This window comes from Oryzias latipes, chromosome 4 (assembly GCF_053564925.1).
Source record: "Oryzias latipes strain Hd-rR chromosome 4, Olatipes_Hd-rR_3.1".
NCBI lineage: Eukaryota > Metazoa > Chordata > Actinopteri > Beloniformes > Adrianichthyidae > Oryzias > Oryzias latipes.
The window spans coordinates 11,317,744-11,336,217 of record NC_136240.1 but is presented as its reverse complement, the minus strand read 5'-3'; the positions used below and the strand labels follow the sequence as shown (position 1 = coordinate 11,336,217).

At 37.3% G+C, this 18,474-nt stretch overlaps 2 protein-coding genes across 9 annotated transcripts in view; one reads left to right on the top strand and one right to left on the bottom strand.

The window, feature by feature from the left end:
- The window catches only part of usp13 (ubiquitin specific peptidase 13), a 38,413-nt gene extending 27,638 nt beyond the window's left edge, over nucleotides 1-10,775 (top strand). For all 6 annotated transcript variants that reach the window (XM_020702283.3, XM_020702284.3, XM_020702282.3 and 3 more), the window contains exons 18-21: nucleotides 3,860-4,029; nucleotides 5,514-5,703; nucleotides 6,872-6,956; nucleotides 7,780-10,775. In XM_020702283.3, the coding sequence (XP_020557942.1) occupies nucleotides 3,860-4,029; nucleotides 5,514-5,703; nucleotides 6,872-6,956; nucleotides 7,780-7,876 (542 nt within the window). In that variant the 3' untranslated portion in view covers nucleotides 7,877-10,775. The remainder of the gene's footprint in view (nucleotides 1-3,859; nucleotides 4,030-5,513; nucleotides 5,704-6,871; nucleotides 6,957-7,779) is intronic.
- Nucleotides 10,776-14,409: 3,634 nt separating this feature from the next.
- pex5la (peroxisomal biogenesis factor 5-like a) overlaps nucleotides 14,410-18,474 on the bottom strand; it is a 94,942-nt gene continuing 90,877 nt past the window's right edge. For all 3 annotated transcript variants that reach the window (XM_023954138.2, XM_023954139.2, XM_023954140.2), the window contains 2 exons: nucleotides 16,287-16,444; nucleotides 14,410-15,409 (listed from right to left, as the gene is read on the bottom strand). In XM_023954138.2, coding sequence (XP_023809906.1) covers nucleotides 15,208-15,409; nucleotides 16,287-16,444 — 360 coding nt within the window. In that variant the 3' untranslated portion in view covers nucleotides 14,410-15,207. The remainder of the gene's footprint in view (nucleotides 15,410-16,286; nucleotides 16,445-18,474) is intronic.

The window sequence follows — 18,474 nt, the reverse complement described above, 5'->3', positions numbered from 1 at the left end:
CAATCTGTTCAAGTCTACTGCACAAACTTTACTTACCACTCAGCCTCCATTACTATTCCAGTGACTTTTATTTTGATAAAAATTTGTATTCATGCTTTTATTTTTTATATTCCAACAAATGAATCACTTATAGGAGCAGAAAATGTAAAAGTAATAAAAAGAAGTGGACATTTGTCACACACCACAGAGCAAAAGATGTAGAAAATGAAATAACTGAAAGAACAATTTTAATGTAAATTAAAAAGCCATCACATTATTAATATCAGCTATTTTCACGGTCATTTAAATTTTATTTAATGCCACTATTATCATAATAACCTCATTTTAAAGGTTTCATGGTCCTCAAGACATTATTCCTGGAAGAAAAGAGCGGTATAATTAAAATGGATTCCCTTCTGGATTAAAAGCCAAGACAAAATGTTCATATCAAGTACAAGAGTTCAGGATGCACTCCTTATGCACTAGAAAATGCAAAGACTTGACCAAAACAGTAGCCGAGGTTGTTTGAACTACAAATAATCAATGAATATTAAAGCGAATAGTCTAAAAATTAATGTACTCTTAGGAAACCTCTGGAGTATTCTAGTATTCTATGAAAACTCAAAAATGAACAAACAGAAAAAAACAAAGAATAATTTTGATTTTAAAAACCAAAAGTAAACAAAAAAAACTTTATTCACTGAAGTAAGAATTTCGTCAACCGGTCAGTATTCTTTTCCACAGAGTTAACAAGAACAAAAACATTTGTTTTTTATTCTGTTTCTACAGACAAACATTTTCGCCTTCATGGTTTATGTTTTTCTGAATAACTTCACCTGCTGTTCAAACTGATAACCACATCCCTTAAGGTCGTGTCCCACAGCCACTATGTACATTTGGCGCATTTTCCAGACATGAAATTTCGGTCTTTGGGGATACATGCGTGATAAGTGTAATTAATGAGTGTTTGTTGCATTCGTCATTTGTTGATGTGCACAGATGTCTGCAGATGTTTCGGCTGGTGGGTCTTTATGTGAATTCGGTTTAGAGCAGTGTAAAATTTTAGGTTGGTTGATAATTGTGCAGTTTACATGTATTTTATGTAGTTTATATGCAATTATGTAAATCTTACGCAGTTGCGTGTGATTTTTGCCCGATGCATACGCAAATTTGTGACTTTCCAAGACCAATGTCTAACGGCACTCCGATCATCTTTTGATTTATTTTAAAACCTTTTCCAGTGGTTTTTTAATTATAATTATGCGGTTTTTAGCTAAAATCTAAAAACCTATGTTGTAGTTTCTGCAGAGCGGCACTAGTTCATTAGAAATTCACTTCTGAGCAACCCTGCACCACCTTTCCCTCCACATTACGGAGAGCTCTCTGTTTACACGCTCTCCCACTAGCTTACGGCCCCTCACACCCCAACCTAACATTACCAGTGCAACAAAAATGGCTAGCAGTATTGGAGCTATCCAGCCGTACAGTTTTAAGCCAGATGCCTGCTCAGATGAGGAACATGAACACGTACATGGATCTAGTTGTCAACAAGTGAATGCTTTAGAATGGAGCAGAGCAAGGAGCTTGTGGCCCGCCCTCTGTTTTTCCTACATCACAAATGGGATTATTTTTCAAACAGCATTTTCCGTCTGCTCCTGATTCACAATGAGTTGAACAAATAAATACTCACAAATGCAATTTTAAGCTAAATTTTCTTTATATATGTCCTCCATCAGAAAAATACCACAAGAATGTGTTAAAAACACCAAAAACACAATTTTAATCATGGTGGGTCTTCAAAAGAAAGTCTTAATTGCAACTAAGTACTGTATGAATAAGATTCAAACGTAAATATGTAGACTTTACGTAATTTACTGTTAGAAAGGAAAATGCATCCTAACTTTCCTGTAGGGAGGATGGAAAATAAAGTGCATTCCCTTTGGGAGGGATAACCAGAGGGCATCACGTATATATAGTCTGCAGAAAATATTGCATTACGAGTTCATGTATTGGTGAAGCTGTAAGTTATTCAAAGCATAAATGATGCTATCTTTTCTTTTGTGCCACTAAACATCATTCTTGTTTAAAGCATTTCAAAGGCAGTCAAACTGTATGTCTGACTGAACTGTATTTGACTGATTGAGGTGAATAAATGTGCTGCATTCAGAAAAGCAAATAAATAAGACTTATTTTTGTAGTCCAAGTTTTGATTTTGGAAATGATTTGAAAATTATTTTGAAAATAAATGTCTATGGATCAAAACGAGTCAAATGAAGAGGCATTGTCTTTTATTTCTACCTCCTGTGTTGTAAATATAGTGAATTTGAGCAGACAAGAGGACACGAGACAAGGAGGAAGGGAGTAGCAGATAAGAGGCATGCATTTTCATTTTTATGGCAATGATGGTAATGAACGCTTCGTTTATGGGCAGTGGTAGAGTATTTCTAGCAGGAGTGACCTTGTTCCCAGGTTGAGGGTCATTTTCTTCCATTTCAATTTGCTGAAACAGAATCAAGAACCTTTTGTTTTTTTGTTTAAAAAGGAAGATACTTGGGGAAGGTGTTTAACTTTTATTTGTCATCTTTCACCTTGACAAATCTTTTCATTGTAAAAAAAAAGGTATTTTTTTATATTTATGAGGGGATTAAATGTCAGTCGCAGAGTAACTGTTGAAAGGGACTGCACCTCGCCAAGCACATGTTGTGCACAGATCCGTAAACTTTGAGGAAATGTTTCAACAGGATGCATTTGAGTCAATGTTTCTTTGAGTTGTTGCCATTTTTATTTGTGTTTTGTTGCAAAAATTGTTCAGTTTTGCACAATTGTGCAAAATTGTGAGCAAGTCTCATGATCAAATTCTTTTTAAATTTTACTCAACCTTCTACAAACACTTCTGTATATACTGGAAAAAATTGATTCAGAATAACCGTTTTATTTTTCTGCATCAGGGAAGTGCACAGAATTTTAGAGGGGCAGAGGCTTATAGTCAGAAATAGGGCAGCAAAAACACAATTTATTCTGTCCTTTAAACAATACGGACATTAAGTAAAATTTTTAAATAAACTGGTTATAGATAAACACTCAGCTACTGTAGGTGAAAGTGATACAAATGTTGTTTCTTTTATGTAAACAAACTATTGTCAACATGAGTTAGTTCACTTTGTCATAGACTTGGAAGACAACAAACCAATGAAACATTGGAGGCTATTCACATTGGCACAATGTGCTGCAGACATAACCAACATGAATCAAGTTTAATCCAGATGGTACTATTTTAAATACAGATATCCTACAACTTTCATCCCCTGAATGCTAAAATGATTAATAATATTTAATGATCTCATACTGTTGCTGAGAGGATTTTGCAGTTTTTTAGTGGTGGTTATCATCAGAGAGTAGAAGTGTCTGGTTTTTAGTTCTACATTGTCATGTCACTGCTTTTTCTCTGTTTAAGTTTTAAAGTCTGTTTAAGTCTTAAACAAAGACAGAAGCAGCAGCTCAAAACTCCAGGATTACAAGAAAACGGGTTTGATAGAAAACCGGGGGATTTTAAGGTCACATTTTTTTCTTGCTTCTCTAACAGAAATGCATTAATGTTAATACAAAAACAAAACAGAGGGGACTAGGGCACTTTTTATTTTGAGGCAAAAGGGCAGGTGCTCCCTAGTACCCTGTGAGTGCTCGTGCCTGTTCTGGATGCTTGGACGAGCACATTCATCAACAGTACTCTAATACTTAGATAATGATAGAAACATGCAACACATTGACACTGTAAACATTTTTTCTTAAATAAGGGTGCACAATAAAGAGAGTTTTTCTGATTCTTTTTTTTAATGAGGTTCTGGAAGAACTGCTTGTAAAACTGACTTTTATCATATAGACTTTGCAGAACCTCTTACTTTGCCCTCCCTGATGGATCCTGGCCCCTCCACCAGTGACGGCCCAACAGGCGCCACCCCCATCGGAAACTCCCCTCCTGAGGAGAGCATTGCCATCCTAACATCGATGGGCTTCCCTCGAGCTCACAGCATCCACGCCCTTAAAGCAACGGTCAGGTTTGCACCTGCTCTGCCCACTGATGCCTCTTTTTACCTCATAAATAAATATTCCACATGTGCATGCGTCACTGTTAAAGATTTGGTGTATTGTCTGCCTCAAATGACTTCATCCTGCTCCGATATGTTTGTGGAAGAGATGGCAATGGTTTATTTTGACTGAACAAAAGAGAACCCGGGCAGCACGCATGGGCAGACATAGTCATAAAGTTTGACCTGATAAAAGAATAGTTTGTATTCAGAGCAAAATCCGTGGTCTCTGATGGATAGACAGAAAGTATGAAAAGCCCGGCGGGATGAAGGGGACCTCGGAGGGCACAGTAATGCAGTGTGGGACTTATTTCTGTGCAAAGAGAGACTCACTGCTTCTACAAGAACTTTTTAAGCAATCTTTAACGAGCTTTGTGTTCAATTGCAAATGGTCCAAGAGCTAATGACAGTATTTAAGGATTAGGTGGAGTAAAGTGGTGCTTCAAGGAGGCCTAAGGAGGCCAGAATGATGACATCTGAGCTTCATAAATGGGTCTGAGTGGCCAAACAGAATTATAAACCCTTTCATAAATTTCTGATTCGCAACGTACCATGTAATCCACTTAAATTAGCATCACCTTGAACAATAAGAACACTGAAGATGGTTCTTTTCACATTATTGTAAATAGAGTCAGGCATGAAGGAGTTGTGATACAGACACATTAAACTTTTTTTTATCATCACATCTATCCAAAAATTGAAAGCGTAAAACAAAAAAAGACATGATACATCTCTGATCCCTTTTTAATGCAAAGAGAATGTAGCTGCTGCACAGTGGAGTTATCCTACTCTGAAATGGTCTTTGATTCTCACGTTTCACGTGTCGCATTTCGGTCTAGCCCCTCAGCAAAAATAACCCTGCAGACCGTTAGTAAGACGCAGAAATAGACACCAGGCTTCCTTGTTTATCATTAGAAGTGCCACTGAGCTTGCAGCCGGCCACCATGTTGATAGAGTGGAAAGAAACAAAGAACACGCATTCCTCAGAGGGATAAAGGTGTGAAATAGAGAGAGGTCTCACTGCTGGTGTACTGTCAGCACGTATTTAGTGTGAGGAGCATCTTTTCAACCACACTGACCTCAGATCCCCACTGCTTTACAGCTCGCTCCTTCAGGCTTGCGTTCTCCAGGAATCACACTTCTAATTTGGATTTAAAAATTTCTTCAAGAGTAATTTAACACCGATGGATGCTTCTCAGTTAAAAAACCCCCACAAAATTAGCTCAATTAGTGGGTTTGGTTTACGCCTCAATTTCTCTTCAGGAAAACACAGTAACTATACTGACACGCATTCAGTTATTTGTTTTTGTTTACGGTGATGAAATCTATAGTTACTGCTGTTTACTAAATGTTCTGTGACCAAAAATAATCAAACAATGTGCTATATTTATTTAACCTCATCTGCACAAATTAGAAATTTATTTTGGTCCTGCTTTATTTAAATTCCAGAATAATAATCTCGAACGAGCTCTTGATTGGATCTTCACTCACCCAGAGGAGGAGGAGACTGACGCCCTCTCAGACATGGCAGACACTGAGCCCAATGACAACGCCTTCTCCAGCGTTAATTCACACAGTGACAACACGCTATCTCCAGACAGAGAGGGATCAGGCTCCCGAGTCAAAGACGGACCTGGACGTGAGTGCTGTCTCTTCCTAAAACAGTCTCCAGTTTATATGGCTGGTCCTTATCTTCGGGTACAAATGTAAAATGGCTTTCAGAGTGGGTAATAAATGTGAAAAGAAGTAGAAAACATTGTTTAAAAACAAACAAATTCAACACCGAACTGACCACAATGTTTTTTTTTTTTTACAGTAACACCCACTGCCCTGAAAATCGTACAGATTAAATAATCTGCCTCTGATTTTTTTTTTTTAATTCTCGCCAGGATGTTGTGAACTTCCAAAGGCCAGTCCAGCATCTGAAAGCTGTCTAATGACTATGCATCCTGTTCTGTTGGGCACAACCTGCTCTGACAGATCAGATTAACCAACATCCAAAACATGACTCACAATCATTTAATTCCTCTAATACATGAGGTGGATTTTTATATAGTAAGGCTGTAACTGTTGAGCTTTACATTATACTTTAAAAAGAGTTTTAAAAATCGAAACTTTGGTAAATAAATACAACTTTACTGATAAAATCTAAACATTTTCTGTACCATTCTTAACAATCAGGAGAAAAGCTGGAAATAAGACTAATGCAGAACATTATAAATTCAGTAAAGCATTTTTTTTTTTTTTTTAAATAAAGCAAAAATGAATGTTTTTTTTTAAGGTAAAAAATGAACACATAAGAACTACAGCTGTGTTTGGTCTGACATAGACTCAGCGGGGTGTTCAGATTTGAAGGGCTTTGTTACATCACAGACCCAGATAAAGGGAGATTTTTCGTAACCCGCCCTAAACTTACATCATGGTGCATTTACTGAGGCCCTGGGGAAAGTAGGGAACATGCTGCTTCAACACAGATTTCACAAAAGCTTCACTAAGCAGAAGAAATTGGATTTTGAGTAGAGTATAGTTGAGGTCCCCCCAATAGTTTTTTGGGCAAAGTGCTTTAACGCTGTAGCCAATTTATGAAACATGAGGAGCAATATCTCACAGACGCTTCATTATTTCCAGTTTCATAAATGTTTTTCAGAAAAATGAATACATAAATCCCTGTGAAATTGATTCTACTAATTTTCTGCATTTGTTTGTTTGCATATGACATAACTGTGATAAAAAAAATGCTTTTGTTTTTTTAATTCATTCTGCAAAAGCACATCAGCTTGTCACTCATACTTTTTGTGGTTTTTCAGGGTACGAGCTCTTTGCCTTCATCAGCCACATCGGAGCATCCACCATGTCTGGGCATTATGTCTGTCATATCAAAAAGGAGGGGAGGTAAGTGGCAGGCTTGTTTTGCTAGAATCCAGACTTTCCGAATGACCAGGATTTGGTTTTTTTGCACCAGTATTTGCTTAAAAGGCCTTTAACGTGCAAAATCAACTTTTTTGAGCTTTTAAGTGTATTATACTGTTCGTTCCTCACTATAAACATCCCCAAAGTTGTATTTTGATCCAATCACACATTTCTGAGTATTCCTCTAAAAACCTGTTCCCTGAGCACCAGCCCCTCCCACTCCACTAAAAAGAGTAGCTCCTCACATTGCAATGTCACATAGTGGGGAACCGCCCCTTCCAGGAAGAGTGCGCTGCCACTATTGCCCCAAGGCTAACACACACACCCACTTTCTCCACAGAGCTCGCGGTGATCTGCAAAACACTTTTATTGATTCATCGACTCTGAGGAAAAGGGGTTACTCATGGACACCAAATAAAACAGACAACCGCATGAAAATCCTTAGTTTTATAATGAACCCAGTTCTACGAAATAAACTTCTTTTAACTTTCGAGTCCGGCTCCAGGCTGATGCCATGAAATGGGCGGCACCCTCATATTTCATAAAAAGTTGTTCTTTAGTGTGCCATAGGTAATACAACAATAGACAGATAGATAGAGTTTAGTCTGAATGGCTTTAGAATAGCATGGTATAAGCCCTTTGAATAATGTTTCTGTGTAGAGCCATTGTTTAGGGAAAAATTAAGTTGCATGAAAATGGTAGCTAATCAAAAGATAAAATACCTTTGCAAAACTTTATTTTTTAACACTAGTAAAGTTTTTTTTTAAAGGAAGTCTAACTCCTGCAAATGTTCTCATTCATGCAGGTGGGTGATCTACAATGACCACAAAGTGTGTTTGTCAGAAAGACCTCCAAAAGACTTGGGCTACATCTACTTTTACCATCGACTGTCTAGCAGTTAAAGTCTCGGCCCCCTTCCTTCCTTCTTCCCTGCAATCTTTATATAACCTGTCTTCCATCCAGAAGAGTGGCAGATGACTACAAGAACAACTGCAGTGGAAATCATGGAAAACTCACAAACCAGCTGCTTGCCTTATCATCATGTCATTCTGCAGCAACCACAAACTGGTCAGAAAGGGAAGGCAGTTTGCTTTTTTGTGCATTTGTACTATGTTTTTTGCTTTAAATGTATATATTTTTATGTTTAAAAAAAAGGAAGCTTCTTGTTACTGCAGGTAAAGAGGGATGCGTGCAATTTCTACTTCTGGAGCAATCTGGACACAAATGACACAACATATCAAATAGGATTGTTCCTCCTATTTACCTTGAGCTACTGTGCAGCACCTTCAAAGTGCAGAATTTTATAAATGTACTCTGAAACAGTAGTGCTTCACTGCCAGTCCCTAAAAAAATGAATAAAAAAAGCTCAGAAACAGCAGATAAGAAGTCACTTCAATGCTGGATGGCTGTGCGTTTTACACTCATACGCAAAGGGTCTTTTTCATTACAATAAATCCAACACATTTGGTGTGATACAGAGAAAATATTACCACATTTAGATTTCAGAGGGATAGAAAAGATGTAAAAGGATAAAAAGGTTGGAGTGTGAATGTACAGTATTACCTAGTAACACTGCCCTATTCACTATGAGGGTAATGTGCAAGTTTCGAACTTTAACTTTAATAATTACATTTTTGTGTAATTATGAACTGGGTGAGTTGTTAAGTTAAACGTTTCATTTCTTTCAACCACTTTCTCACTATGAAAAGTGGAGATTCTGTGCCTGGTGCTGTAAAACTGAGTATGATAACATACAATCACCACTACAAGCAACTGAATGTCAGTTTATTTATTTTTTTCTTTTCTTATTTTTTTTTTAACATATGTTAATCTATTAATCCCAATATTGCTTTTAACCATCCTAAAACCTGGCGTCCACATGCTTGAACATCACATTTTGGATTATATTCCTGCACTAGTTAATTTTGCTTAACTCTACGTGTGTAGAGAGTAAATATTAGCTCAGGACTTAAGAGGCTAAATAATATCTAATTTATTTAGATATGGCTTTCATATTCTCCTTTCAATTTATGTTTTTTTTTAATTTGACAGCAAGTTTTTTTTTTAATCTTGTAAAAATGCATCTGTTTATTTTATTATTTTGGCCGATTAAAAACTTCTCGTTCTAGCTATACATTGACTCAAAGATGCACCTGCTGTAGTTTGGTTGCTTTATCACCTTGACAGATTCAGACTGTGACCTAAAAGGTAAAACAAATGTTTTTCTTTGACTTGTTGCCAGTTTTCAGGTCAGTCGATTCATTTATGCACCTGAACCTTTATTCATATCTGGCGCATGCACTACAACCGGAACCACTGTTGAACTAACAGCATCGTGAAAGCTGCACAGCAACCTGTAACGCCTCCGCCCTTTACGTAGAAACACATCTTGTGCAGAGTTGAATGTATAATATCTGTTACGGTGCTCTCTAAATCTCCACCTCATATCGTTAAAGCCTTAGAAGCCACCATGAACATCTCTGGATTTACCCAGCATCCTCGTATCCTACTTTCAATTATAGAAAGATTTCGGTAGAATGTCTTTGTTTGTCACATGCTAAAAATCGAGATATATCCGAATCACAGTCCTTAAAAGGTTTTATTTGCTGCATTTTTGACATAAAATAAAAACAAACTTTAGTTTTAGAACACGACGTTGCTGCGTGATCATACTGTCTGTCAATCATTCTAAGAAAACACTGTCGGCAAACGTAAAAAAAAAAAAAAACAACAAAAAAGAAAAGTGGTTTATCTTGACTCCAGCTGACAAAGCAATCTACTCCTGACAAAGAAAAGTCATAGTTGTGTGAGTCACAGATTAAAATAAATGTTTTTTGTTTTTAAATAAAAGTAATGCAATGTTTGTTTAGACATTTAAAGGCAGTGGAGGTCAAATAAGTATTTACTTTGCAGAATAAAACTACTGTTATGCAGTTTTCAAAAGTTGAACCTTAGTTTAAACCTAAATGATTGCAGTGTTTGCTTTCTATGCAATGGGGATACTGTCTGTATGCAAGTCTTGTGTTTCTGCTTGTCATCATTAGCAATGATGATCCTGCTCTTGTCTCTCTTAAGGCCGTGTCACACGGCCACTATGTACATTTTGCGCATTTTCCACGTATGAAATTTGAAATGTCTTTGGTGATACATGCGTGATAGACGTAATTCATGAGTGATTGTTGCGTTCATCATTCGTTGATGTGCGCAGATGTCTGTCGAGGGTTTCAACCGACGGGTCTTGACGCATCTGTGAAGATTTCATGTAAAGACCACAACTTTTCTGACTTTTTCCACGTACGTTCATCCATGCAATCAGCGCAAGATGTACGTAGTGGCTGTGTGAGATGGCCTTTAAGTCTTCATAAAAGTGTTCAGAACTCTTGTTTTCTCTCATCCTCTCGGTTTTCATCGTGGCGTGTTGCAGTTTTTTTTTTCAGCCTTTCCTTCCAGTTTGTTCTCTTCCATTTTTGGTTGGGTTTGTCCACATGTGCACTAGCCCTTGACATTCAGTTATCTGGATTAAACAGTTGTACTATTGCAGGTTTTGCTCTTTTTTACCTTCCATTTAAGAAAATGTCAGTCCACTTGTTTTTACTCTGCTGGCCTTTTTGCAAAACAATTTTGTGCCATTTTCCTTAGATTATTTGAAGTTGACTTGTATAAATAAGGTAGTCCAAACATGGTTTCAATGTATGTGAATCGGAGAAGTACAGTACACCCCCTGGCACTGTTCACTCCATCCTGTTCGGATAACTCAATAAACAGAGACTTGGATCCAGCCTTTTTACTGTTGAGTAAAAATGCAGCTCAAAGTGTCATCTTTTTGTTTCAATCTGAAAAATAAAGACACAAAATCTGAGACTTTATATCAACAGTTTATTTTAAAAGGTTACTTTCATAATCTTCATATTAAAGGTGCTAATGCTTTACTCAAGGTTATACAGGGAGAATAAAATAATATACAATATCGTTGTTCTTTAATCAGATAAATGATTGCACAGAAATAATATAATTTCTAGTTTTATCCATGAAAATATAATTTATTTTATACATGTGGGGTTTAAAAACCAGGAAAGAAAAGAACTTATACATTTAAAGGTTTGAGCAAATATGTTCATCCATGTGTAAAATGTAGGAGTATTCTATAACCCCAACCTATGAAGCCTCTTTATGGATTCACCTTTTTTGACAGTTAAACATTGGAAAAATACTCCCATATTACATTTTTACAGGAAAGAGGCTTTGTTTATGCAGAGTTAAAGTGCATATTATTTATTTTATGACGTGAAGAAACAAAAAAAAAATGTATTCAAATAATTTGGGATGTTATTTTGTGCTTTTCAATTTTTAAATGTTTCTTTCTTTAGTGCTATCGTTTAGTCTGATGGTAAGAAAAGTTTAGTCATTATTTAAAAATTATGCCATTTAAATTCTGATTTTAAGATCATATGAGTGCAGCTGCTGTATTATTTTACATATAAAAATAGACATTGCATATTTTTAATACTTGCCAAGCAGTGATGTTTGCAGGCAATCCAGCCATAAATCTGGATTGTTGGTAGCAAACTGCAAAAGGTTAAAGAGTTAAAATGTTTTATTTTTTTTTGCAATTAGAATGAATTTCAGGTCTGATGGAAGGTAGATGCTGTTACGCTTTATAGGTTGGGGTTACTACAGTGATTTGGAGTCCATAGAAGATACAATTCCAAAATACCCCCCAAATTACCAATTTGAGCCCAAATTGTATCTCATTCAGTTTAATTAAAACTGTCATTGACTTTTACTTTAACCTGTTCAGTAGAAATGTCATGTTGTATAATTACTAACTATATACAGTATATATCACTTAATGTTAAGATTAGAAATATTGCAGGAGAACATCTTTGTATACATCATCTGAATACGTGAGTAAAAGCAATAAGAGCACTCACATGCAAGCAAATAAAAAAAACGCAGATGGTTAAAAGAACCCCATAGTTGGGAATCTAACATGCGGTCAGCCTCAAGCTGATCATCTGGAGCATGCGCCATGCTGGGCCAATTTACCTGAGAAGGTATAGGATAACAAAAAAAACATAATGGAGTTATAAAAGAAAAGTGATCATACTTAACAATAATACACATAGTGTAACTTTTTGCGGCAAAAAAAAAAGTGAAGTTTTGAAATAAAAACAACTAATCTTAATGGTCGTGTCACACAGCCACTATGTACATTTTGCGTTTATTGCACGCACGAAAATTGGTCATACGTAAAAAAAAGTCTTAATGCGACATTGTTACAGATGTATCATGAAGGAACTAAGTTTAAAGCAAAACCAAATCTGGCCCAAAATACGTGCTTCAGTTACGTAATTTTAACGTGATGCGCGCCACATCCTCAATATAAAAGTTACACATTGGTGGTTCATGCGTGAAAGGTCTGTTAGACATACGTGGAAGGGTCGTGGAAAGCCACAAATTTGTGCATGCATCCCTTAAAAATCATGCACAATTGCATAGGATTTACATAATTGTGTATAAACCACATAAAATATGCATAAACTGCGTAATTCTCAACCGACCCAAACTTTTGAACAGCTCAAAACCCAATTCTGTCGGCCGAAACTCTCTATGGATATTTTTTTGCACATTGAGGATTGACAAACGCAAGAAAAATTCATGAATTAGGTCTATCATGCGTCACGAAATATGTGGAAAATGCAAAAAATGTCCGTAGTACATAGTGGCTGTGTGACACAGCCTTAAAATTGGATGACAAGTTCAAGCTCGGTCAAACTTTTAGTTCAAATCTCTAGTAATAACGAAAAAAGTATATTTGTGTCACTTTAAATAGAAATTAAATGAACTACTTTACATTGATGCAGCTCATAATATATTTTTGTGAATCAGGGATGACGAATCCCATCAAAGGAAAGTTTTTAAAACATGTTCAACTTTGGCATAGAAAAATTCTAGATACATCATGTTTTTATGGCACCAAAGAATTTTTACGTTTACTGTACTACCCATAACTTTAACTACAAACTTTAAAATTTGACAGTTAAAGTCTTTATTTTGGTCATAAAAGTGGCATACATTTTCTTCTATGTTATCTGTAAGGTTTACATTGAGCTAAAAAACTAGCCTGACTGCATTAAATGAATGAATATCATCGATTAAACCCTCCTTTAATCATCATATTCTTAAGTTTCATAAAGTCGTTTGTTAATGCATGTTTTTCTAGCCAAACCTTTACTCGTTGGTATAAAAATTGTAAAAAAAAAAAAAAAAAAAAAACATTTAGCAAAAGGAAACTGTTCGCTTTAATATTTGAGGGCAAAAAAAATTGTTATGCCACAAATTTTTGAAACTGAAGCTGCACTTCAGGTGGGTGATGTTTGTTCTCCCTCAGCTTCCTTATGAAACACTTATTTCCTCACACAGAGCGTGGCATCCCATCTGAACAGTTAGGAAGATGAATGGCTCCTCGTGCGGTTCTCTGTGCCTCCCTGATAGCATTCTCTCAGAGCATAGGATCAACACCTCCATTTGGTCCAGGAAGGGAGATGCACACGCGGCGGCCATTCAAAACGGTGACATGAAACATGACCTTTTGCATAGGAGCCGACAATAAACCCATTTCAACAGCACACTGCAACTGTGGCCATGCCAGACAAACACCAAAATGTGCTGGGCGTTACAGTACAGCAGATTATCTATCACTTCCTGCATTGCACAAAAAAAGCACAGAGTTCACTTGACATGGTGAGGCTACAGTGCAAAGGAGGCAGCTAGCTACAAAGAACATTCACGGATAAGCTTTTGATGAAGGGATCAGAAAGAGGAGGGTCCTGGAATTTGATGCAATCATACAAACAAAAATGCATATTTATATTAATTGCACTATTCAGGAGGTAAAGCAAACAACCTAAGATGTGCAACTTTCTGCCCCAACTTCCATAAATATTTGACTGATGCACAGTGGCTGAGGTAAACTCAGTTTGCTGCCTCTGGAAGTGCAGCAATGGTACAAATGTTTGTGTTTGGATGTTCGTCAAACCCCCCATCCCAGGCCGCTGCTTCATGTATTATGCTGCATTGCAAAACAAAACAATAGGAAACATGTACATCAGTTGTAAAGGCTTCTTCAGTAATGCCACAAGTTTTGAAGAATAAATCAATTTTTCCCAAACTATTATTTTTTTTTCATTCATGAAAAAAAAAAGAAAAAAAGAATAATTTTTTTTCACAAAAAAGGTTCAAACAGATAAACACCACCGAATTATTATCATGTGTTTGTCCAGAAAAAATGGAGCATATATAAGCTGGGACATTATGTAAAGAAAATAAATAAGTATTTAAAGCATAAAAAATTGAAGACACAGAAAGCTTTCAAGGTCAGATAAATGTGGTTATGTAAATATATTTTTGAAACCAGTCAGAAAATGGCTTGGTGTTTTTTTTTTTGTCTAGCAAGTATAGTATAAACAAATATTTGTTGCATGCATATGGGTAAGGCTTTACATCCTGGCTTGCACATTCCACATGGGTAGAGGAAATCTTCTATTTGTCTTAAGTGCAAAGGGAGAAGTTTTACATTAAGTTAATTTTTAAGTTCATACTCAAAAATGCTCGTTCATGCAGTATTTAGACTCTCCATTGAGTGAGAGCAGGATAAGCCAGAAATGGTATATAAAGGTTCAGTCCATGGGATACAGCCTTTAAAATTTGCTCACTAAATATGGTTTGCTTGTTAGAAAAAAAGTCTTGAGTCAGTAACCCCCCCCCCCCCCCCCCCCCCCCCCCCCCCATATAACCTCCTTTTTCTTGCAAACAGTTAGTGAGGCTTCCTCTATGGGAGTCTTAAAACTGGCTCTTGCCCCTGTCTCAGCTCTGTTCCACTGGATGAGTCAGCTTTTAATTGATGTGTCCTCTAAGGCATTGCTCATACAGTCTTCGCTCGTCCTTGTGCTCTTCAGGGAAATCATAAATTGCCGTGCAAATTTCATCACAAAGCAGTCACTCCAAATCGCTGGAAGAACCGGCCGCTACAACCTGCTCCAAGCTACCAAAAAAAAAAAAAAAGGGTAAAAGGTGGCAGCTTGAATGACTGTAGTTCATTCGGATGTGCATAGGACACACTTCTGTCTTGAACACATGTCCACTCTGACGTGCTCACCCTGGGCTTTTACTAAATGGGCTGAGATTGGAGGATGGCTAAAGGGGAGATGAGATCATCGCTGACTCCCGCTCTTCAGATATCTAAGTTAAAAGCCCGCATTAAAAGATCCAGGTCTCCGATGTTGGCGGCCTGGAAGAGTTCCGGCTGGTCCATCATTGACAAAGCTATCCTCAAAGCTGCCCAGATGTTTCCAGACATCACCTGGTGGGACTGCTGATGACTCTGGCTTTTCCTTTGCAGACTTAAGGCAGTCAGGAAGTTACTGGCCGCCTCTCTGATGAAGCAACATAAAAGGTAAACAATTCACAATGGGCACAAAAAAGGGGTTAGATTTGAGTTAGCATAAAAATGCAGACATAAAGAACAGAATTCCAATAATATAATAATCATTATATATTGCATTTCTTTTTTTTCACTTAGATGAAAATGGTGTTTTTGATGTTTTTAAGATGTTCTTGTGGCATTTTCTCATGATGGAAGACATATATCGTGAAAATTGGGCTTAAATTGCAATTTTGGGTATTTCTTTAATTAAATTGTTGTGAATCAGGAGCAGATGTAAAAATAGCATATTTGTGATATAAAAAAATAGGCTCTCTTCTGATGCTTCCAATTGCAGACAAATAGATCCATGGACGTCTTTGTTTTCCTCGTTCGAGCTAACATCTGGCTCAAAACTGTGCGGCTGGATAGCTCCAATATTGCTCACTACTTTTGTTTCACCGGTAATGTTAGGTTGGGGTCGCGAGGGGCTGTAAGCTAGTGGGAGATTATGTAGACAGAAAGCTCTCAGGGGAAAAAGGGGGCAGGGCTTCTCTGCACCAACTCTGCATTTTTTATGAACTCCTGCCGCTCAGAAGAAACTATGCGCTAGAAAACAACACAGGTTTTTTTATTTTGGCTAAAAACTGCATACTTATAATTAAAAGACCACTGGGAACAATTTTAATCAACTAAAACGCTGAATGGAGTGGGTCTTTAAACAATTTCTTCCTAGTTGAATAAAACTTCATATAAAGAAGTTTATTTTTTTAAGTATTACATGGGTTTATAACATATGTAACTCCTGAAAGTTAGATACACCTGATCCCTCTACATCAAACAAGAATGTTGTTGTTTTTTTCATTTAAACACAGCTCCACGTCGCTCACCTGTGTGCCCCCAGGTTAATACAGCTGATGCCAAGGTTGTAGCGAGATCTGATAAACCCTGGATGCAGCTCAAGGGCTCTCGTGTAAGCCTCCACTGCTTCCTCGCTCCGGTCCCCATTTGCCAGCGTGGCTCCCAGGCGATTCCACAACAAATAGTCCTGAATTGATTTGAGCACACAGTTGATTCAGGGGGGGCCAGATGGTGACAAAAAAAGGAGATTTTGTAAAGTTCAACAAAATGTACAATGTGACCTTGTTTAGGCATCTTTGTTCAATGACGCGAAGAAGTGGTGTGCATGTGGAATAGAGGTGAATTATTCAGCTGTGTTTCTGCACTTTCAGCATGAAGTGCCAGTGTGTAATCACCAAAATGTAATCTTCTGTTCTCATGAAGCCCAAACCACAAAGATGTGCTTTGGGAAGCATTGAGTTCACATAAAGTAACCCAAGAAGAGTTATTTAAGCAGAGCAAAGTCACAACTTTCCAGGCTTAAGGCCATGTCACACACCCACTGCCTAAATTTTGAGCATATTGCATGGAGAAAAATTGGTCATATGTGAATATACATATGACCAATTAAGTTAAGAAAGTTAAATCTGGCTAAAAATGTCAGTTATGTAATTTGAATGGGATATTAAAGTTATCCATCAGTGGTTCATGCATGAAAAGTCAGTTAGCCACATATGGAACGGTCGTGGAAAGCAGCAAAGCTGCGCTTGCAGCTCGCAAAAATCCCCCACAATTGGTAAGATTTACAAATTATTTGCGTATAGAATACGTAAACTGTGCATAAACTGAATCATTTTCAACCGACCAAAAATTTTGAACAGCTCAAACTCGAATTCATGTGAAGACCCGTCACCAGAAATGCTTGACGGATATCTGCACACATTGATGAAGGACGAATGCAAGAAGCACTCATAATTCATGTATATGCCACATGTATCACGAAATACCAAAAAGACCAAAATTTTACAGGTGAAAAATGCACAGAATGTACACAGTGTCTGTGTGACACGGCCTTTTCTTACTGATTAATCTGCCTGCAGGTACACAGAGGTCAACAGCCTCATGCATTATTTGATCTTTCATCTCTCGTCTATCCCTGCAGAAGGGTGTAATTCTCCCCTTTGTGTTCAGAGCTGTGTCTGTTGCGGTGGGACAGATATTTCCAAGTCAAATGTAGGACATTGGGTTAAACAGCAGCCAGTGTCCCTCGGACAAGGCATGAAGGACTAAAGCCGATTTGCATGGTTGAAGTAAAGCTAAAGTTGTGCTGCCTTCAGGTGCCTTTGGGGCACCACCGCACAAATCAAAGCTTTTCCCGTATATTTAACGTCTAAACTCTCACTTTGTGGCTTTCCAACATCAGTATCTTCATTTGTTACTTACTGTGACGTCCGTGAGTCAAAAAGTTAAAAGAACTCTATGAAGCAAAAGACTGTTTTCAGTGAAAAGGCATTAATCTCAAATGCTCAAGCAGCCTCCTGACTGAGAGCATATGTAAGCCAGACAGCAGTTCACAAGGACAGATTTTGTCTGCTTCAAGTGCTGCTGAAAAGGTTTGGCGTGCCTGACTGCGTCTGTTTGCATGAGCTCCCCCCCATGCTTCAGAGCTTCATGTCTGCTGTTCGTTAGAAGAAAAAACAGAAGATGAAAAGAGTTGACTGGCAGAGTACATATTGTTTCTAATATTCACTAATATGATTTTTCATTTTAATCATCTTTCTAACTTTTATTTGCAAACTTTTTTCGTTGAACTTATTTGGATTTTTTTTTCAATATCCTGCAAATAATCAGCAGTCCTATAAATTGCTGTAGTTGATCAAAATATATTTTGTATCAGCCCAAAATGTTTCTTAACTTTTCATTATTGGGGATGTTTTGCTGCCAGCTTAATCCATCTAGCTGTCAGACATCTTTGCTCTCCACGGTAACCTGCAATGCATCCCATGTGCTCATGGTGAGCTGTAAGCACTCTCCGATTCATTTGATGGAGGATTTTGGAACGGGAAGCTGTGTTATTCTGATTTTCATCATGTGCCACAGGTGTGTTTGTCAATAATTACTATTATTGAATATACACTATTCAAACATCTAGTTGTAGAGTTGGATAAGCTAATTCTTCTCTCAGAGTTCTGGTACATCGCCTGTCCGTCCTGGGAGAGGATCCCTCCTTCATGTGGA